The sequence below is a fragment of the Myotis myotis genome, unplaced genomic scaffold (genome assembly GCF_014108235.1).
Source record: "Myotis myotis isolate mMyoMyo1 unplaced genomic scaffold, mMyoMyo1.p scaffold_m19_p_22, whole genome shotgun sequence".
NCBI classification, from domain to species: domain Eukaryota; kingdom Metazoa; phylum Chordata; class Mammalia; order Chiroptera; family Vespertilionidae; genus Myotis; species Myotis myotis.
The window spans coordinates 7,790,737-7,812,303 of NW_023416327.1; the positions used below are offsets into that span (position 1 = coordinate 7,790,737).

General features: G+C 49.3%; 2 protein-coding genes across 18 annotated transcripts in view; one reads left to right on the plus strand and one right to left on the minus strand.

Annotated features, from left to right (window-relative positions):
• Nucleotides 1-13,723, plus strand: part of TBC1D8 (TBC1 domain family member 8) — a 109,071-nt gene extending 95,348 nt beyond the window's left edge. For 7 of the 16 annotated variants that reach the window (XM_036355517.1, XM_036355518.1, XM_036355522.1 and 4 more), the window contains 5 exons: nucleotides 3,909-4,149; nucleotides 4,565-4,630; nucleotides 11,335-11,424; nucleotides 11,722-11,819; nucleotides 12,579-13,723. In XM_036355517.1, coding sequence (XP_036211410.1) covers nucleotides 3,909-4,149; nucleotides 4,565-4,630; nucleotides 11,335-11,424; nucleotides 11,722-11,819; nucleotides 12,579-13,055 — 972 coding nt within the window. In that variant the 3' untranslated portion in view covers nucleotides 13,056-13,723. Of the gene's footprint in view, nucleotides 1-3,908; nucleotides 4,150-4,564; nucleotides 4,631-4,959; nucleotides 5,019-5,096; nucleotides 5,494-11,334; nucleotides 11,425-11,721; nucleotides 11,820-12,578 lie in introns of those variants that run through there. The other 9 variants (XR_004975137.1, XR_004975136.1, XR_004975133.1 and 6 more) reach the window with 9 other exon arrangements.
• An 877-nt stretch (nucleotides 13,724-14,600) lies between these two features.
• On the minus strand, nucleotides 14,601-19,988 carry RPL31 (ribosomal protein L31). 2 transcript variants are annotated; one of them, XM_036355528.1, is made up of 5 exons: nucleotides 19,836-19,988; nucleotides 19,393-19,499; nucleotides 16,529-16,654; nucleotides 14,827-14,939; nucleotides 14,601-14,669 (listed from the first exon to the last, which is right to left on the minus strand). In XM_036355528.1, the coding sequence occupies exons 2-5, from the start codon at nucleotides 19,497-19,499 to the stop codon at nucleotides 14,638-14,640; spliced, it is 378 nt and encodes a 125-aa protein (XP_036211421.1). In that variant the 5' UTR covers nucleotides 19,836-19,988; the 3' UTR covers nucleotides 14,601-14,637. The 2 variants fall into 2 exon arrangements, with proteins under 2 accessions (XP_036211421.1, XP_036211422.1); XM_036355529.1 differs by having other exon boundaries at nucleotides 14,606-14,753.
• Between the last annotated feature and the right edge of the window lie 1,579 nt (nucleotides 19,989-21,567).

The window sequence follows — 21,567 nt, forward strand, 5'->3', positions numbered from 1 at the left end:
GCCCCCCACTTCTCTCTGGCCATCACCATACTGTTGTCTGTGTCCATGGGTTGTGCATATATTTTCTTTGGCTAATTCCTTCTTTAAATTCACTTCTTTAAATTTTTTTTTTTTCAGGTAAGTGGTTATAACTGCCCTATTATATATTTTCTATTATATCATCTAGAACAGCCATGGGCAAACACGGCCCGCGGGCCAGATCCGGCCTGTTTGAAATGAATAAAACTATTGAAAAAAAAGACCGTACCCTTTTATGTAATGATGTTTACTTTGAATTTATATTAGTTCACACAAACACTCCATCCATGCTTTTGCTCCGGCCCTCCGGTCCAGTTTAAGAACCCATTGTGGCCCTCGAGTCAAAAAGTTTGCCCACCCCTGATCTAGAATTAAGATTTTTTAATTGAACCCTTGTAAATTTTAGCACAATTTAATAAATTATGCTAGAAGCAATTAGGAGATTTTTCATGTAATGCAGATACAGTTCAATTAATATTTTATTAACTTTTAATTTTTTAATATTTTAATTTGAAATAATCTCATACATGTAAAAAAACTATAAAATACTACAGCATATTATATATACCCTTCACCCAATTTCTTAGGTGTTAATAATTTAAACATAACCATTATACAACTAAAAAAATTTGGAATATATTTTTCTTATAATCTCTTTAATGTTACTTAATCCATTTACTTTGTTTTTGTTAATCTTCACCCAAGGATATTTTTCCATTGAATTTTAGAGAGAGTGAAGGGAAAGGGAGAAACACATTGATTGGTTGCCTCCTGCACATGCTCTGATAGGGGATCAAGCTGGGGATCAAGCCAGCAACTGAGGTACATGCCCTTGACTGGAATCGAACCTGGGACCCTTCAGTCCATGGTCTAATGCTCTATTCACTGAGCAAAACAGGCTGCAGCTTAATTCATTTACTTTTAATCTATATGTGTCTTTATATTTAAAGTGGGTTTTGTTTTTTATTCACCCTCATAATCTGTCTTTTAATTGGTGCATTTATGCTACTGACTTTCAGAGTGCTTACTGATAGAGTGACTGCCATACCAGGCGGCTTCTGGGGCTTCTGGAGCCGGCCAGTGGCCCGGGATCGGATCCATCACGGGCGGCAGGCAGGCGGCTTCTGGGGCCTGGCTGGTGGCTCGCGCTGGTGGCTCGCGCTGTCCTGCCCTGCCTGCAGTATGCAAATTAGTCGCCATCTTTGTTGGCGGTTAATTTGCATATCTTGCTGATTAGCCAAGGGGAGGTGTAGTGAAGGTATGGTCAATTACCATGTTTGTCTATTATTAGATAGGATAGATGATTGATATGAACAGGCATACAGAATGACTCGACTCACACGCACTGGGAAGGGATCACCACAGTAAGTTTAGTTAACACCTTCTTCTCATAGGAACACACACACAAAAGAAAACAATGTGTTTGCCCTTGTGATGAGAACTTTTAGGATCTATTCTCTTAGCAACTTTCAAATATACACACACAGTGCTATCCAGTCTCCAAGCGGTAACTACATCCCAGTGCTCACTTACAACTGAAAGTGTGCCTCTGACCCGCACCAACTGCCCCGCTGCCCCCCTGGTCCCCACCAGTACCACAAACCTGAGCTCTTTTCTGTGGCTTTGTGTTTTTGTTGTTCATTGTTGCTTTTGTTTTTTAGATTTCACATATGAGTGAGATCATATGGTATTTGTCTTTCTCTGTCTGACTTACTTCACTTGGCATAGTATCTTCTAGGTCCATCTGTGCGGTAAAGCAGGTTTTAAATCACACAAGCGTGGATTTGTGACATCCACTTCCTATCCTTTCGGTTAGAGAACCGCTTCATGGGTCTTGTCTCCCCAGGTGAGGTGTGACCATGTGAAGCATGCTCGGTGTCGGGCTCTCCTGGGAGCACCCGGGACCTGCTCCTCTTAACCGTCAGCTACATCTGTTCACTGTTGCTGGGATATTAGGCCCAAGAGAGCATTTAGTCTGTTAAATATCACTTTACTTGCCATCATGTTCTGGTTAACTTTTCAAAATTCAATAAAAAATTTAAACTAAAGGAAGTAAAAGTATACCTACTCTCACCATTGAAAAAATATAAAACTTTAAAGCAAAAACAAAAAAAGGATTTATCCTATCTGCACCTACAGTCCTATCTTGTACAGGAAGTACTCTTCACAATATGGCGAGTCCTTTCCTATTTTACCCTTGTGTCCTCTCTCTGTGAACACACACACACACACACACACACACGGGCTTATCCTTTTTCCACACTAAAACAAGATTATGTGCACATAATGGCCTGCAACTTTTTGTCATGAATATTTTTCTTATATATATATTTTTTTTATTGATTTCAGAGAGGATGGGAGAGGGAGAGAGAGTAGAAACATCAATGATGAGAGAATCACTGATCGGCTGCCTCCTGCACGCCCCACATTGGGGATCGAGCCCACAACCCAGGCATGTGCCCTGACCGAAAATCAAACCACGACCAGGTTCATAGGTCAACACTCAACCACTGAGCCACGCCAGCCAGGCAGCCATGAACATTTTTCTAAATCAATATTACAGCTCTTCCTCATTCTTATAAAATGGCTGCACAGCTTCACTGCAGGGCAGAACCAAAATTTACTTAATGTTTACTTATTCAGGGACATTGTGTCTCCAGTTTCTGCTGCTCGATGCGCAGTGCTGCCTGAGTGGACTTTGCCCAGACACTGCTGCCCTGCAGGGCTCCCCCGGCGCCGCCCGGCCAGGCAGCTGCGAGGGCTTTGAGCTTTCAGATTCCAGGTCCACGGACAAGGTCTTGCACGCGCACTCCTGCGGCCGCTCCCTCCAGCATTTAATGTTACGGACCCTTGAGCGCCTTCCTAGTCGTGTAGAAACCGCATGTCTTTTCCTTTAACCTTGTTTGCTCCTCAGTGAGGCTGAGTCGCCCCAGTTCACTGGCTGACTGGGCCCTTCCCGTGCCGCCTGTGGGCGCCGCACCTGCGTCTGTGTTGTTGGCGTGTGGGGGGCTCTGTGCACACGGGTGGGACTCGTCCTCAGCTCCCGTGCGGTGCCCTTCCGGGCAGGGCTCCATGGGCGTCTGCATCGCAGGCGCCACATGCCCGCGGCAGCTCCGTGCACTGGGGCTTTCAGGAGCGACTATTAGACCTGCGTGCTGCGTGTCGCAATTCTGCAAAGGCTGCTGAAGGAGCATGTCACAGGGACTGACAGTAAAGCGGTGAATGGCATTTGGTTTCTGTCCAGAATGGAGTGTGCGCTGGCACAGTGTGGTGTGGGCACGTGGGGGGACTCGAGTTGTGAGTTGAGACATCCCGGGAGGGGACGTAACAGGGGGCGGGTGGGGGGGGGCGGGTGTGGCCCACAGTGCCTGGGCCAGTTCTGATGGCTTTAGTTTTCAGTCTGTTCAGACTTTCATACCACCTGTGTTTCTTACTTTGACTTTTTTGGATTGTTAATATATTCATGTGATTGAACATTTAGAACATATCAAACAGTATGTTTTTCCACATTTGGTTCCCTGCCCCCATTTTCCCTCCGACAGGTGACCAAGCGTTGCTCCTTTTGTATCCTGTAGCTTTGGCTACATAAACATCAAATGAAACACTGCATGTCCTCTCTAATTAAAACTATACACTTACAAATGGTTAAAATGGCAAATTTTATAAATACATTTGCTACAAAGAAAAAAAACCTTAATAAAAAAGGGTGTCCAAATTACACTCACATGGTAGCAAGGAAAAACTTCACGTCTGGTCGGAGTGGTGAGACCGTGACTTAATTTTTCCATTTGTGTTACAATGTTGCGTATTCAATAGTAATGATTTGACAAGGCAGGGAATGCCTCCAGCTGTGTGAGCGGCCGCGGCCCCTCTGCTTTCTCTGCTTTCAGCGGGAGCACATGCTGAGCTGCTACTGGGAGCAGCCGCGGCCCGGGCCCGCCCGCCATGACCCCAGCCGTCCCTACGCCGAGCAGTACCGCATAGACAGCCGGCAGTTTGCACGCCTGTTCCAGCTGGTCTCGCCGTGGACCTGCGGGGCACACACGGAGATCCTCGCTGAGAGGACCTTCCGGCTCCTGGACGACAACATGGACCATCTTATCGAATTCAAAGCATTTGCCAGCTGCCTCGGTAGGACTTCTGACCGCAGCACGTTGCTTTGGGTGTGAGTCTGTGAACACAGTGCAAGGTGTACTGTAGCAGGAACGATGAACTGTCCTTGTGAATGGCCTGACACAAGTTTGTGATTTTTAAAATCACCGCAGGCTCCTCCTGAGGTCTCTATGCTTCCTGCAGGGGGCCAGGCTCTCAGCCCCAGGTCACTGAGCTGTTCTCATGGCGCCGGGGAGTGGGGACTTGCTAGAAGCCACGTCCCTAATGCTTACATATAAAGAGCCTTCAGAAGGCATGAGGCTCCCTGGCAGCTCAGCAGTCACCCGTCACCACCCTTCACATGCTCACGCACACAGTGGGCCTGGGAGCAGGGGAGGAGGAAGTTCTCTATGACAAGTGTATGTGAACTGCTTGCATCTGCTCTCTCCCCCAGACACTATGTATAACGGAGAAATGAATGAGAAAATTAAACTGCTCTACAGGCTCCACGTTCCTCCCGGTAAGAAATTCTGAGACACACTGGGCTCTGTTCTGCCTTGACACTGACCAGCTTTGCACACAACACGAAAATTCTTTTTATTTTTTATTGGTTTAGAGAGAGAGGAAGGGAGAGAAGCATCTATTTGAGAGAGAAACATCAACTGTTGTCTCCCGTAGACACCTTAGCTGGGTATACACCCTGACCAGGAATTGAACCTGTGACCTTTCTGTGTAGGAGACAGTGCTCTACCAACTGAGCCACACAGGGCCTCAAGTTCTTTTTGAATTTCATTTAGACTGGAAGCAACCAATGTTTCTTTTTAAAAAACATATTTTTATTGATTTCAGAGAAGGAGGAGAGATAGAAACATCACTGATGAGAATAATTGATCAGCTGCCTCCTTCACGCCCCCTACTGGGGATCGAGCCCACAATCTGGGCATGTGCCCTGACTGGGAATCCGACTGTGACCTCCTGGTTCCTAGGCCGATGCTCAGCCACTGAGCCACGCTGGCCGCGCAATGATGTTTCTGACTTAGGGTTCCTGACGGCAGATTTGAGTGCCGTGCTGTGGCCGATGGCGGTGGCTCTGATGCGAGTGGGCAGCAGAAGCCTTCAGGACTTGGCAGCACACCTGCCCGGGCTCTGGCTTCTGACCCGCTGGTCCAAGGACCACCCTGTAGGAACTGCTGGCCTGTGGATGTATGGGGAAGCCAGGCCTGGTGGTCTCAGCAGATGGCTCTTTTATGCTACTGCTTCTGAAGGACCCCTTCAGTTTTCCAACATGTAAGGCCTTGCTTCCTTTAAATTGAAGCAGTGGTAACCAGGAACAAAGGAAGCAGTTTTGAAATCTACAGGATCAGATGTGGTGTTCACCTCCAGGTATTGCATGGGCCTTTGAGGTTGGTAGAGGCGGGTGAGGGATTCCAGGTCTCTGGCCTCCTCGCCACAGTCCTGGTGCGGGCGGGGGCCTCGGACAGAACTTCCCGTGAGGCGCCTGGGGCACTGTTAGGCTTCCAGGCCAGGCCAGTGGCTTTCACAGCTAACACCTGTGCCAGCGTTGGAAATGCACGTATTACTGTGGGCTCCTGGGCCCACGTATTGAGGTTGGCATTACTGGGCTGATGTGTAACATCGTGTACATTACCTCCGGGGCGCGCTATGGCACTTCATTGCTACTTCCCTGCAAACAGAATCAGTAAAGTTCTTTGCCATTTACGCCAACATAATTTGCTCTTATTTTTCATGTTTTTCTACTAACATAGAAGACATGCATAGTTATTTATTATCATCATTGTCATTACCGTCTTTTCATAATCATTCTATCTGGTATTGCTAAATACGACATGATTGACTTAATTTTATTCAATGATTTCATCTTGAGTTTTAAATAACTTTATTTTGTGATAATTTTAGATTTGTAGAAAAGTTACAAAGATCATATAGATCTTTTTTTTTTTAATATATTTTATTGATTTTTTACAGAGAGGAAGGGAGAGAGATAGAGAGTTAGAAACATCGATGAGAGAGAATCATCGATCAGCTCCCTCCTGCACATCTCCAACTGGGGATATGCCCGCAACCCAGGTACATGCCCTTGACCGGAATCGAACCTGGGACCTCTCAGTCCGCAGGCCGATGCTCTATCCACTGAGCCAAACCGGTTTCAGCAGATCTCATTCTTGATATAGCTTTAAATATATTAGTTTTTTGATATCATTTGAGATTGATATTTGATTCTCAATACTTCATATTGAATTATTGTTTCCAAATTACAAGTTTATTTCTAAAAGGCATATTTTAATTCTATTAATCAATTTAAGACCTTTATGGCTTCAGAAAATCCATTTTTCAAAAATGTTCTGAATGTATAAAATTGTAATACTTATATTGTGTGACTCTGAATTTAAATTGTTAAATGGAAGATTTGATTTATTTAATATTTGAATTTTTATGCAGTTTTTTTTTTTAAAGTCTTAAGAATGCAGACTCTAAAACAGGGGTGGGCAAACTTTTTGACTCGCGGGCCACAATGGGTTCTTAAACTGGACCGGAGGGCCGGAACAAAAGCATGGATGGAGTGTTTGTGTGAACTAATATAAATTCAAAGTAAACATCATTACATAAAAGGGTACGGTCTTTTTTTTTTTTTTTAGTTTTATTCATTTCAAACGGGCCGAATCCGGCCCGTGGGCCGTAGCTTGCCCACGGCTGCTCTAAAACCTGCAGTTAAACACATCAATTTGCCAAGGCCATGACGAGCCACAATAAAGTATTTTCATTTAAATAAATTTAATTTTAACAAATATGTGCATTCCACCAATAATGAATAACTTTTGTATTAAAGGTAGGACAGATGCACTAGTTGGAAGAGTTGAACTCTCATGAGGAGGTTTGCTGCGGGTCACAGTGTGAATGGAGGCCCAGAGTACATCCCTCTGCCTGGTGGGAGGCCCAGCGCCTGGCCCCTGCAGCCTCTGACCCTGGGCCTGAGCTGAGGATTCTGCTGCCACTCAGGAAGTGGAGGCAGGGCCTCAGGCCCTCCGAGTTCTAGGAGAGCTCACTCATTGGCTCCACTGCTTAGCAAAGGCAACAGAAAAGAAATGTCCAGCCGAAACCGGTTTGGCTCAGTGGATAGAGCGTCGGCCTGTGAACTGAAGGGTCCCAGGTTCGATTCCGGTCAAGGGCATGTACCTTGGTTGCGGGCACATCCCCAGTAGGGGGTGTGCAGGAGGTAGCTGATCAATGTTTCTCTCTCATCGATGTTTCTAACTCTCTATCCCTCTCCCTTCCTCTCTGTAAAAAATCAATAAAATATATTTAAAAAAAAAAAGAAAAGAAAGAAATGTCCAGATGATTTGCTGCTGTCTCAGGTGACACAGGGCTGAACAATATCCCAGAGACTAGTAAGTCAGGATGACTAATGTGTGCTTAAGAGGAAAATTCGGCACTCAGGTTATACCCACCATCTTGGTTCTCTCTGATCGGTCTTTTCTTACGGTTACACTCAGAAACAATACTGAAAATAAACTTATAATCTCCCACTTTTGGGAGCGTGCCCTTATGTCAAAATACCTACTGGAAACCAAGAAAACTGAAGGGTCACTACACTGCTCTTAAGAACCACATTATTACTACTTTTTAAATGTATTTTTATTTCAGAGAGGAAGGAAGAGGGAGAGAAACATCAGTGAGAGAGATTTCATTGATCAGCTGCCTCCTGCACACCCCTACTGGGGATCGGGCCCACAACCTGGGCACATGCCCTGACGAATCGATCCATGACCTCCTGGTTCATAGGAAAGGCCACATTATCAGTGAGTACGACCCACGTGGCATACATGAGCAGGTCACCAGCCAAGGTGGAAAGAGATTAGCTAAATGACGACTCCTCCCAGGATCAAGAACTTCCTTCAGAGAATGCAGTCAGGGTGAGGATTCAGTTTGAGAATGATTCTGAAAAACATGATGTACCGAGGAAACTTGCGAAGGTCAACTTCTCACAGGATACAAAAAGTGACAGTTCACCTTCTGTCTAACAACTTGGCCAGTGCTGACACCAGCCAGGCAGAAGTGATGCCAGGCACACTGGTTTGGCAATGGACAGCTTGGGTTTGGTGAGAGATCTGTTCTTTGGATTGGAATCCAAGTTGAAAATGCCACTAGAAGATTTTTAAAAATATGAAGTGTAGAATACAAACTGACTTAAAAAAAATTTTGTGAAATTACTGTCAGGAATCCATTAAGATATTAGATTAATCCAGTACTTATATACCTCAAGTGACTTTTTTACAGTCGATACCTGAGACACCAGTTGGATACTTTACACAGCTGGTGGTCTGTGAAGTCTGAAAGGTTGGCGACAGCTGCTTTAGTTGTTTTTCTCATCAGTGACTCGGAATTCCTAATCCAAATTCAAGTCCCATATTTGTTTTTTCCAACCACGTGGAGGGAGGAACAGGAGAGCACTATTTTGCTTTTGCAAGAAAATATGATGGAGAAATGCATCTGGAGGCCAAATTGTATTGAAAGCAGATGTAAGAGATAAGGGAGTTTCAGATAACCAAATGTAAATCATTCACCAGATTTTAACTTGTGCAGTCCTTGAAGTGAGACATAATGAAAACTTTAAATGTTTAATTCATTTATAATCTTGAATTATGAATTTTATACACACACACACACTAGAGGCCTGGTGCATGAAATTTGTGCACCGAGGGGGGGGGGGTTCCCTCAGCCCAGCCTGCACCCAGTCCAATCAGGGAACCCCTCAGGGGATGTCTGGCCACCGGTTTAGACCCGATCCCTAGGGATCGTGCCTAAACTGGCAGTCAAAAACCCCTCTCACAATCTGGGACCACTGGCTCCTAACCACTCACTTGCCTAAATTGCCCCTAACCTCTCTGCCTGCCTGCCTGAGCACCCCCAACTGCCCTCCTCTGCCGGCCAATTTGGTTCTGATTGGTCAATTTCTATGTCAGTCAGTGTCAAAAGCTCCACCTCCTAGGCAGACATCGGCTCCTCATAGTTGACCCAGATTTGGTTTTGATTGGTCAGTTTCTATGCCAGTCAGCATCTCTGGGCCTATCAATGGGGCCTGATCAGCAACCTGGTGGAGGCCTGGAGAGAAATGGAGGTACAGCTGTTGGCCAGACTGGGAGAGAGAGGCAAGTTCTGATCAACAGCTGCCACAGCGGCTACGGATCAGACCCTGCCTGCCTCTCTCTCTGCAGGCCTTTCTCCAGGCCTGATCTGTAGCCCCCTAAGGCAGTCAGTGCTGGGTTGCCACAAGCCTTAGATGTTTCGACCCTGGCTCTTTATTATATAGATTGGCATTACAAAAATAAGGTTACATTTATAATAAAAGTTCAAATAGCTCATTAAAAGGCTGTAAGTACATTTGAGGATTGTATATAAACTTGGTTTACTCTCTTCCCTAATGCATTGTGTCCTAGTGCCCAGTCAGGTCGTGTTTTCTGTGCCAGGACTGGAGAGTTTGGAAGCCCTGCTCTGTGGTTGATTGGCCTTTCCAGTTCCGTCAATGTTGACTTTATCTGCCCCTTTTCTGGACACTGTCCACTGTGTGAATCTTCCTGCCCTAGGCCCCCATGACATTTGTGTTTATTGGTTCTTGCGTTGAAGCATCTGTTAGTGACTTGTGAATAGGTTTGCTTGGTATCCCAAGCTCTGAGGATAGAGACCGTGTCCTGTTTGACATCTCAGGGCCTGTTTCCCAGGAGTCCATTTCCATCATGCTGGCCCCAGGACCACCCAGTGTTTGTAATTTTCCTCCTATTCAGTTCTGAGTGGCTTCACATGTGCCACTGTGTAGAATTTGTCTTGGACAAGGTTGGGAAAGAGAATGACTATCTTTGTAATAGAAAAGAAAAAAAATAAAGGAAAAGAAACAGAAACCTGCCAAGGAGAGGGTAGCTTATCAAGGCTTTGGTGCCATCTTGTGGGCATTTGTTCCATCACAACTGAATTTTGCCTTTGATTTCACAGTGAATGGTTTACAAATAAGCTGAGGTTGCTTTTAAAATGAGGATCCTTTGTCCATAATCCCCTTTGTAAGTTTTATTAATCTATAACTCATACTGTACAATTTATTTAAAGTGTGCAGCTTGTCATCACCCCAGAAAGCAAGCCCATACCATGTGGCTTTGCCCCAGTTCATCCATTTTCCTCTGGAGCAGCGGTTCTCAACCTGTGGGTAGTGACCATCGGAAAACACATATAGCATATCAGATATTTATATTATGATTCCTAACAGTAGCAAAATTACAGTTATAAAGTAGCAACAAAAATAATTTTATGGTTGGGGATCACAACATGAGGAACTGTATTAAAGGGTCGTGGCATTAGGAAGGTTGAGAACCACTGCTCTGTGGAGTCTACATACTTGCCTCGTCCAGGCATTTCCTAGAAAAGGAATCATGTGGTATGTGCTCTTTTTTGTCTGGCTGCTTTCACTTAGTACGTTTTAAAGGTTCATCAGGGTGGCAGCATGTACCAGTATGTCATTTGTGGGTGAATGTGATACTCGGATTTACGAGCATGCCATAATTTATCCATTCACCAATTCTTAGGAACAACGCTGCTACAGGCATCGGTGTACAAGTTTTTGAGCTGACCCTTTTCCATTCCCATTTGGTGTATACCTACCTGTCTAGTGGAATTTGGGGGTTGAATAGTAATTTATGTTTAACTTTTTGAGGAACTGCCAGACTCCTTCCCAAAGGGCTGTAATACCTTCTACTCCATCAGCAGTGCATCAGGGTTCTGATATAACCGGACCTTTGTGCAATTCAAAACTTGTAATAAAGTGCTTTGCATCCAGTAAAGCTTTTTGCAATTTGTTAGAAATTATTTAACAGCATGTGCTCAAAGGAAAACACGAGTTTAAATTACCTGTTATCCCATCTCAAGATTCTGTGTAAAATTTGTGTGTAGGACATACGTACATATAAACTTGTATTTAAACACAATGGATCTTACTCCACACACTCCAGGCCAGTGCCTATCAGTCCTATGAACTGGCACGTCATTAACCACAGCAGGACTGGCACCAGGGAAAGGCATCGCCTTGGTATGCACTGGGCTCCGCAGACCGTGCAAAGGCTACAGCTGAGGCTGGGGGCTGCTGGCTTAGCTTATCTATTAGCTTCTTTACCCCAAAAGCTTTGATTTTGGTTACAGTAATTTGTTCAATCTCTTTTTAAGCCCTCACTGAAGATGACCAAGACAGCCAGTCACCACTGAAGAACCCTCTGCTGTCCACATCAAGACCCCTGGTCTTTGGGAAAGCAAATGGCATGTACCTTTTCACTGTCAGGAGCCGGATGGCAGCTCTCCTTAGACTTTCCCTGTCCTGAGACTCAGTACTGAGCACTGCTTCCCAAGGCCAGGAGCCCACAGGGCTGCAGTGTCCCGAGTGACTGCCCGCAGTCCTCTAGTAGCAAGTAACCCAGCAGCCACACCCCCTTTGTGGTCCGTTGCTCTCCCCCATTTACCTAGGCTGTTTGTAGATCTTGGTTTAATTTCTCATCTCCCCTTCTGTTTTGCTTTTACTGAAATTATTTAAACTATATATTGTTTCCTTTGTCTCAGATGATGCCTCTGACTATAAGAAACAGCTAAAGCAGATGATTAAGGATTTAGCCAAAGAAAAAGCTAAATCTGAGACCGAGTTGCCCCAAATGAGCCAGGTATGGATTATATTCTGTGTGAATTAACTTTTGTCGATCTGTTCAGAAGTAAGCCTAATCATTAAGCTGGGGCTCCTTTACCACCAAAACCATAATCAAAGGGTTTTGTAACTTCTGGGAGCTAGACAGTGTGGTAATTAAAATGTCTTCAAAACAGGACACACTGCTTCCTGTCTTTTTTAAAAGTATTTTTGACTTCAGAAAGAGGGAGAGATAGAAACATCAATGAGAGGGAATCATTGACCAGCTGCCTCCCACATACCCCTTACTGGGGATCAAGCCCACAACCTGGGCATGTGCCCTTGACCTTTATCGAACCCAGGACCCTTCAGTCCACAGGCTGAGGCTGGATACAGAATCAAACTAGCCAGGGCTGGTTCATGTCTGAAAGGTTTTTCTATCACACCCACTTACCCAGGTTGTGATCAAGAGTCAGTGTCTTCCCTGGTGATAACATGGGGGCACCGTGGACACAGCTTTCTTCCCTAAAAACTAGTACACTCCAGTTGCTTCACCGGTATGACAGCAATTGAATCTCCAAAACCTTGGTTTCTATGCCACATCCCAGCACTTGTGGGTTGAAAGGTGTGCACACACCCAGTAGCTGTGTAGATGAATAGCACACTTCTGAGAGGGCTGTTAATTCCTTGGAGGCAAAGGGCAGAGGCTACCTTTTCTCATGTTTTGCTTCCAAGTTCTTGTAAGAATGCACTATACTTCCATCCTGGTCATGCTGCTATATACTTTTTTGTATTCCAGAGAGAATTTATCCAGTTCTGTAAAACTTTGTACAGCATGTTCCACGAAGACCCAGAGGAAAACAACTTGTACCAAGCCATTGCCACCGTCACCACGCTCCTGCTACAGATCGGGGAGGTGGGGCAGCACAGCAGCAGCAGCAGCTCCAGGAGCTGCTCCCAAGACAGCGGGGAGGGGCCGCGGGCCTCAGCACCTTCTCCTGAGCAGGACTCTGTTTTTATGGACACGGACACTGGGACAGCTCCCCAGAACACCAGGGCATTTCCTGAAGAGGCGGAAGGGGACTGGACAATCTCCCTTGAACACATTTTAGCTTCACTTCTGACTGAACAGTCATTAGTAAACTTTTTTGAAAAGCCACTGGACATTAAATCCAAACTTGAAAATGCCAAGATCAATCAGTACAACCTCAAAACTTTTGAAATGAGTAGCCAATCACTGCCTGAACTTAAGCAAGATAGTGACTTGCTGAGATGAGCTGGCCATAACAAAGCAAGAACCACCCATTTGTGGACTGTCAGCCCATAAACGCAGATTCCAGTCTCATTCATTCTGAGTATAGTCTTCGTTCTGGGCATCTAGGTAAGCAACCTGACAGCCCATCCGTGGCCGGAACTGATGCAGCCCTCAACATTGTGTTCTTTTAGAGAGAGACATTGATATTGGTTGCCTCCCATACAAACCCTGGCCTGGGATGGGACCTGCAACCTGTCATGTGCCCTGACTGGGAATCGAACCTGTAGCCTTCTGGTGCACAGAATGCTGTTCCAACAAACCGAGCCGCAGCAGCCAGGCCAGGCTGTTTGACTATCAGATTCACTGAAATAGGCACCGCTGCTGCGATGCTTCCATTCAGACAGAACACGGGTCCAGTGCTTGATGCTGACCCAGACTAAGAAACGCCCAAGCTCATTTTTCACTTGGACAATGGGAGGTCTAGAGTCAAGTTCACTTTGAAGATCTAAGAGCCACTGTCTGTGCAATTGCATCAGGCTTTTTCTTTGCACAAATTTTGTTTCAATGCTGGTAATTGAAACCATTTTAATATATTTGGTTGTATTCACTTTCCTTACAAAAATGTTGTGTATAAATTATGCTATCAATGTTGGCCTCCAAGATTTTTAATAAGAAATTTTTGTACCGACTTTCGTCCTTGTTTATACCTCGCAGTTATTTGAGTTCTGAGGTCTGGGTTGTGCAGTGAACGGAGGCTGGAGGACTTCCCCCTACTCCCCCAGCACCTGGTGCTCTAAGTCAGCAGTGTACCACGGTGGGGTCTTTAACCCTTGCAATTCTGCACACAGTAATGCAGCATCATCCCTGCAGCACTGTTCTCAGCCGAATTCAGATTTTGGGCTGGATAAGCTTTAGCCCCATGTAAACTGGAACTAAAAATATCTCATGGGGCTATTACAAGTGAGCTAAGACATTAACTGCAAATGTAAATTACCCCATCAGAATATCAATTACTTTAGAAGACAATTTTATCAATACACATTAACCCTTCGTGATCCAATGTTGTTTTTGGAATTCAAACAGTCTGGTCCAAATTAATTGACGGGATTGAATGTTGAACTTTTTAATGTTCTTATTGCTCGACGTTGGACCTGCTCCTAGCACCTGTTCTGTCGAGTCAGCCTCGAGGTTGGACCGAAGAGGGTTAAACCTAAGATGCTATGAATTGCATCATTTCAGTTTGTTAAAATGAAAAGTGGCCAATGGCAATTGAGTTCTACATGCCAGTTTCTGGGAAATGTTTATCTTTTAGAATCAATGAAACATGCATGTAAAAGTACTAACCACTGCACCTCCAATGTCCCAACTACCTGTGGGGTCCTAAAGCCAGGCTACACGGCCAAATTACCTAGAAAACCCTGGTTAGGCCTGTCTATATACTCAAACTCCAGGGGCTGGGAAAAGGGATACAGACATGGTATTAAAGAGACCTCTCCAAATGGTTCTGTAGTTGGGAACTACTTTAAGGTTATAAACATTACGTTGCCGTCAGAAACAAAACCAACCTCCAAGGCAGTTGTATAACTTTATTCGACCATCAGCATTAGTTCTCATCCACGTTCACGGTCTGCAGACCTGCAAAAGGAGAGGAGGCGTCACCTTTCACCCCATGCCCTCCCCAGCAGCATTAGTTCTCGTCCACGTTCACGGTCTGCAGACCTGCAGAAGGAGGTGTGTCACCTTCCGCCCGCGCCCTCCCCAGCGGCAGCTTGAGGAGCGGCATGAAACTTACTTTTGAAAGTGGTGACAGGCACGTAGGTGACCAATGTGTACAGCTTGTTTGGTGAGTCTTCATCCTCATTACGTTTTCTGGACAAACGTACCCGGATACGATATGGAACATTCCTAATTAAGTAACATAAACGTGTTGGTCAGGTCAACGCCCCCTATCATGACACAGGCACCAGGGGTCCTCAGACATCCTGTCCCCACTGCTGTAACAGGCTTCCAAGGCTCCGTCCTTTGTTCCAACCTGATAGGGAGCCGGCAGGACACCTGACCAACGTGGAAACGTGAGCCTAACTTGCCAGGTCCTCTGCCACCAGCACAGAAACTGGTGATGGGCTTGTCTAAAAGGTAAATCTGGAGAAACACCCCCCTCTGCAGGCTACACTGAACACGGGACGATGACATGCGCTTTCCCTGCCTCAGGCAGGCAGTCCACTCTCATCGGTTAGAGGATGTGAAGTGTCCGGAAACCTGCAGCTCTTGGCTTCTGACACCACTCCCCACTTATCTCAAAGGAGCCATCATTGGCGGCTCCTTTGTTAGATACAGTTCTACTGAACTCGAACTGCTGGCCCACTGCAGTCTGCTCTCAAGGGTTGTCATCCCACTCAACCCCAACATTGAAAAGCCACCCAGACACCACACCCTGTCCTACGCCAGCTCATACCACCGCCCAGCCCCTATCACTTCACTGCCCTTAGCTAGTCCCACCTCCATGCTGGCACCTTCATCTTCCTTCACAGCAAAAACACCTTCCTGCTTTTAAGCAGGGTCTCTTAACCTCGGCACTACTGACATTGGGGCTGGGTGATTCTTTGTTGTGGAGGCTGCTGTGTGTATTCTAGGATGTTTCCAGAACCCTTGGCCTGTGGCAACCCCACCAGTGACCACCAAATGTGTGCCTAGGGAGGGGAGGTAAGATTGCCTCTGGTTGAAAACCAGTGCTCCAGTGGCTTCTAGAGATAAACCCAAACTCTTTGTCATGACCTACAAGACTCCCCATGATCTGCCTCCTGCCTAACTCTCCATCCTCATTCTGTCCTTCAAGTCACTTGTTTGACTTCCACCTTCATCAACCTGTTCCCAGATCATACCACATCTCTTTGTGCAGCACTTCTACCAGCCCCTGCACTGCTGGACCCTCATTTGGGTCTCATTACAAATACCACATCCAAAGGCTTCTCTGCAGACACTAACCCCCTTTGAGTTATTGCCTCACTATTTTTTAATAATTCCACTAGAGGCCCAGCGCACGAAATTCGTGCATAGGTACGGTCCCTAGGCCTGGCCTGTGATCAGGGCCATCTCCCCCGCCTCCCCGTTTGCCACTGGGAGATCGGAGCTGGCCGGCCAGGAGGAGGGACCAAGAGGTCAGCTGTTCTTGCCCACTCACCAGCCCCGCCCCCACCACGGGCCACCTTGTGTGGGGTGACCTACGGGGTGGGGGCCTTGGCCTGGCACCACCCGCCACCCACCCTCGGTTCCCTTTCGCCATCCGTCGATGGTGATGGGAGGAAAGGGACTGAGAGGTGGTCAGTGCTCCTCACAGTGACTGGTCAAGTGGTCGTTCAGCTATTAAGGCCAATTTGCATATTGCCCTTGTATCACATAGGACATGCACCAGTGATTACTGAGCTCATACACAGGGTGCAGTGCAAGTGGATCAGCTGGTGTAATTTTAACTCTTATAACACATAATGTCCCACCTTATTCCTTTGGCCCAGACAGCTTTGTTGAGCCTGGTGTCAATGCGCACGTCTGGAGTCCCCATCTCCTTCATGGCAAATTTCCGGATCTCCTTGAGTGCCCGAGGGGCACGCTTCTTGAAACCCCTTAGATTCAAACGTAAGTAAAAAATGAATTAAAGGAGCACAAAATTAAATTGAATGTCCTATTTTCATAAAAAACGTAAACCAAACTTTAACAAGGCAGAACAATCCTTTTTTCCACCAGCGCTAATGCCCAGCAACTGGTACAACAGGAGCTGCACCCCCACTTCCCGTGACGGAGGATAAGGCTCTGCACACGACCCTGAAGGAATGCTAGCACATACCATGGCCTACCTTTTCCTGATAAGCAAAAGCGCCCCCAAACTCTATCCTGTCAAGAGGAGAGAATCTAAGAATGCCATTAGAACATGCCTGAGCACAAAGCATACGCTATACCCACAGGAATATGCTAAGTAGATCTGTCACACCTTCAGACACAGCATGTTTCTGGAGCCCACTCAGTACGAATTTAAGTTCCCTACCCTGGTCTGTGCTGAGAGCAGAGGTTATAAACATTACGCACGGAGCCCCTACCAAACACCTGAGGTCAAGTCAACGCTACGGAGCTCTTGGGAGGTGCCAGGCACCGTCATTAACTCCCGACGGTCCCAGCTCTGAGCTTGCACCTTCTGTGTGCTGTTTAGATAAGGACACAGACATCCACTGAAATTTAATGCTTTGACTTAAAAACGTGAAAAAGCAACACTTTACTACAGGCGGAAACGGTCAAACATTTGTAGGCCAATCCAAGGGGGCGCAGAGAGAACAGTCTAAAGAGGTGCTGATGTTTCTGTCTCCCCCTTCCTCTCTGGAATAAAAATTTTAGCCCTAACCGGTGTGGCTCAGTGGATAGAGTGCCGGCCTGCAGACGGAGGGGTCCCAGGTTCGAGTCCGGTCAAGGGCATGTACCTTGGCTGCGGGCACATCCCCCGTGGGGGGTGTGCAGGAGGCAGCTGATCGATGGTTCTCTCTCATCGATGTTTCTAACTCTCTATCCCTCTCCCTTCCTCTCTGTAAAAAAAAAAAAAATCAATAAAATATATTTAAAAAAATTTTTTTTAAATAAAGGGTGTTCACTGTGTGACGGTCAGAAGGGGCCCACAATGGTTCACCTCTGTAACCCAACGGCGCCTCATGGTGCTCTTTCCTGTCAGGAGGCAAACGTATCGGATGCAGTAAGAGCAGCAAACGGAGCCTGTCACAGGGACTTCATTCTGCTCTAAACCTTCAATGTCCACGCCCCACAGAAAACCCGGCTCTCCACGCCCCCACAGCCACTTGACCATATCTCCCCTGCTCCCCACTCCTCTCACCAGCTCCTGGTTATTTCTACAAGGTCACACCATTCACTTACATGCTTCGCCACCAGGAAGCAAAAGGTGCCAGAGGCCACAACAGGGTGTGAGACGACCCCTGGGGCGCATCATCAACCGGTGTCTCGAGTGTGACAAAAACGATGTGACAAAAACGGACGAGGGAGAGAGCACTGGGACGGGCTGCGGGCTGGAGCGGGATGGCCACGGAGATGGGGCCACAGCCCAAGGTGCCCAGGCAGCCAGGCAGGGATGCGCGAGGAAAGCGTTTACGGGGCGGGGGGCCGACACAAGCCAGCTTCCCTCAACCAGGAAACGAAGCGGCCAGTCCACGTGGAACCACCGCAAGTCCTTTGGGTTCCACTCGGGGTGGGCTGGGAAGCCAGTGGAGGGTGAGGACACACCGGGGTTTGGGGAAGGGAACCAGGAGAGGGAGCTGCCAACTAACCACCGAGGGACAGAGAATGCCGCAGGGACCCGTGCGACGGGGCAGAGGAAGGGCAGAGCCAAGAGGACAAGCTCCTTGGCCAGTGAAACAGGAGGGCAGGGGTGGCCTGACCCAAGAGCCTGAGCTGTAGACACCGGCCTACAGACAGAGGGACGGAGTCCTGGGACTCCACCCGGACGGAGAAGGAGCAGCTAGAAGGCCACGCAGGCCTGCGCTTAGGGCTTTGTAACAAAGCACGAAGTGCCTGAAAGACTGGCTCACCTGCAATGGCCACCTCCACTTTCCAAGTCCTAGGACTGGGGTGGCCTGTAGAGCACCTCTTCTCACTTGCGTATTTTAGCGTTTATGTCTAAGTACGTGGTCTAACTGCCTGCAAGTGAGCTGGGAAGGCAGGACCTTTGGGTTCCCTGCTGACCCCGCCAGGGCCGCTGGCAGTGCCCATCACAAGGGCCTGGCGAGAATAAAGCTCAAAATGAGGGAAGCGGTGGTGGCCGGCCACGGTTCCTCGGAAGCAGCATCAATGCGCAAAGGCCCCGATGCCTGCTCCGGAAGCCACCGAGACCCCAGACAGGCGAGGCGCCCAGGCCGGGGTGCAGCGCCGACAGCCACCGGTGCCCACGAGCTGCACCTCTGAGCCCCTTGAAAAACGCGTCGTCCCAGCGAGGCCGCCCATTCCAGTACCTGGCGCCCCAGACGCAGGTCCCCCTCCCCTTTGCCTCGGGTCCCAGCCCGGCCAGCGCCCACGTTCCGGAGGGCACGCCCCGCGGGTCCACTCCCCGAGCCGGGAGGCACTGAAAGGCCCGCTTTCTCTCGCGGCGCATCGCTCGCCTGCCCACGCCCGGGGGAGCCCACGCCCCGCTCCGAGGGGGACGAGCCCCTCTGCTCCGGCCGCTCTCCCGGAGCCTCCCTCAACCTCGCTGTCCGCCGGCCCTTCCAGCGGGACTCGAACCCTCCGCACCGCATGCGGCCCATGGAGCACAGGCCGGCTCCTGAAGGAGCTGCCCGGCCCCGCCGGCCTTCCGGCCTCGCGCGGTACTCACACGCCGTGGATGCGCTTGTGGATGTTGATGGTGTACTCCCTGGTCACCACCTCGTTGATGGCGGAGCGGCCCTTCTTCTTCTCGCCACCCTTCTTGGCGGGAGCCATCTAAAGCGAAGCGACAAGGAGGCTGAGCAGCGGGGCGCGCACGGCCACGTCCTCCCGCCCGCCCCGCGCGCCGCCGCCGCCCCGAGCGCCAGGCCGGACAGAGCTAAGTCCGCCACCCCGCGGCCAAGGCACCGCGCCGCTCGGCGCCGCCGCCCCGAGAGCCCCTCGCCGGCTCTAGGCCACCCTCTCCCAGGCTGCGAGCCCTCAGCGCCGGGCAGGCTGCCGTCCCGGGACCCCGATGCCCCGGCCCCGCTCAGGAGAGCCCGCCAGCCCGGGAAGCGCCGCTGCGGGCGAGGATGGAGCCCGATGGCTGAAGCCACCGCGCCATGTACTCACCGCGCCCGGCAAGTTGGAAAGAAAGAGCGCGGGGTATTGTGGGAGAGGGAACGCAGGGTCGCAAATACAACTTCCGGGTCGCCTGGAGCGGGGCGGAGCCAGAGGCGGGGCAGTGACGTCTGTGTGCGCCGGCAAAGCGAGCCGGCCTGGGCTGCTTCCAGTGGGGGCCGGGCTGGCGCATCCGGTCGGCGGCGCCACGGGTGGCGCGTTCCAGAGTTGTTGGTAGCGGAGCCGGGCTTGGCGAGGAGGCAAGGAAGGGCTGCCGCCTCTGCCTGGGCCCCGGGGGCGGGCAGGGCTCGGGAAGCGCGCTCCTGTGCGCCCGCCCCTCCCGGCCGCGTGGGGACTGCGGGAGGGGGCGGGGGCTGCGGACGCTCGCGGGGGCGGGCTGGGGAGTGGGGCAGTTATGTGGTCGCAGTGGACGGGCGTGAGCAGAGCCAGGACGATGGGCAGGTCAAGGTGCCTGGCGCCAGGCAATCCATTGTAGGGACCTCGCTCCTCCCCCCGTGACCCCTGACCTTTTCTCCCCTGTGATTTTCCAAATAAATGTTTTCCTACAGTTGGAGTCTTAGCTCTGAATTCTCTCCTAGCCAGAACCCAAGTACCGAGGTTGCTGAGCCCAGGTTCGGTCTGACCCTGCCTGTCAGACACCTGGAACTGTCCCACCACCTAGAACACTATTGTCCTGGGCTGTGGGGCCAAGGAGCGTTGTGTCCAGCCTGATGCTTGAATGTGAACAAAAAGGGGGGACTTGGTAGACCACCTAGCTCGGGGCCCCTGCAGGAAGGCTGGACACGCAGTCCTGGGCAGGCATTGCTTCCTCAGCGGAGGGCAGCCTGCCTTGACGGAGCCCTGGCCCTGGTTCTCTGGCATTGAGGGTGACATACTGCTAAAATGTCAGACCTTTCCAGACCCTCCCAGGCAGGCCGCTGCGGCAGACCACGCCAGCACAAAGCCCGCATTGCTGCCCGCACCATCTCTTCACCACGTCAAATGTTAGCTACGCTGTGCCAGCCCCAGGGAAGGAGTGTGAGATGGCGGTGGCTCTGAGGCGGCACCCAGGTCATCCAGGGGCCCAGGAACCACAGAGCGCTGTCCCCAGCGGGAGTCACAGCCAGCTGGCCCAGGAGCCACAGAGCGCTGTCCCCAGCGGGAGTCACAGCCAGCTGGCCCAGGAGCCGGGCCTCCTTGTTCCTGGTGAACTCAGGAGCCCGCCCCTTAGCGCTTAAGACAGGGAGGGTGGAAGCTAAAGTTTTTGAATCCTCACATGTCTGAAGGTACTTATTCAACTCCAATTTATTACTGTTTTGACTTGTATGGAATTCTAGGTTTAATGCATGTTGAAGGCGGTCTCCATTGCCTCCCTCACCCTGCCTCCGCCTCTCCTCAGGCTGAGGCAACTCTCACACCATAGTGACCTTTGGGATCCCTATGCCCCTGCTCCCCATGCCCCACCTGCAGATACCCTGCCCTTTCCAACAGGCTCCCAGCACCCAGGGGGAACTCAGCACCTACAGGTGCCTCCTGGCATCATCCATAGGGGCAAGAAAGTATCACATTAATCAGAAATCGGTGCCAGCTGCCTCGAGTTTCCAGGTAACTGGATAGAGGCTACTTGTTGAAGCAAATAGACCCCTCCTATGAAAATCTATAAAATGGGGGTTTGCAGCAGAAGAGGTGGCCTGGCAGGCAGGGGAGCCTAGGCTCTGGGGGGTGGGGGAGGCTGGCAGGCAGC

Excerpts from the sequence above, each read along its gene's own strand:
- RPL31 (XM_036355528.1), bottom strand. The coding sequence starts at position 19,499 with ATGGCTCCCGCCAAGAAGGGTGGCGAGAAGAAGAAGGGCCGCTCCGCC. Across the intron at positions 16,655-19,392 it reads CACAAGCGCATCCACGGCGT|GGGTTTCAAGAAGCGTGCCC; the intron begins GTGAGTACCGCG and ends TTTGAATCTAAG. Across the intron at positions 14,670-14,826 it reads GCCTGTCACCACTTTCAAAA|GTCTGCAGACCGTGAACGTG; the intron begins GTAAGTTTCATG and ends CTCCTTTTGCAG.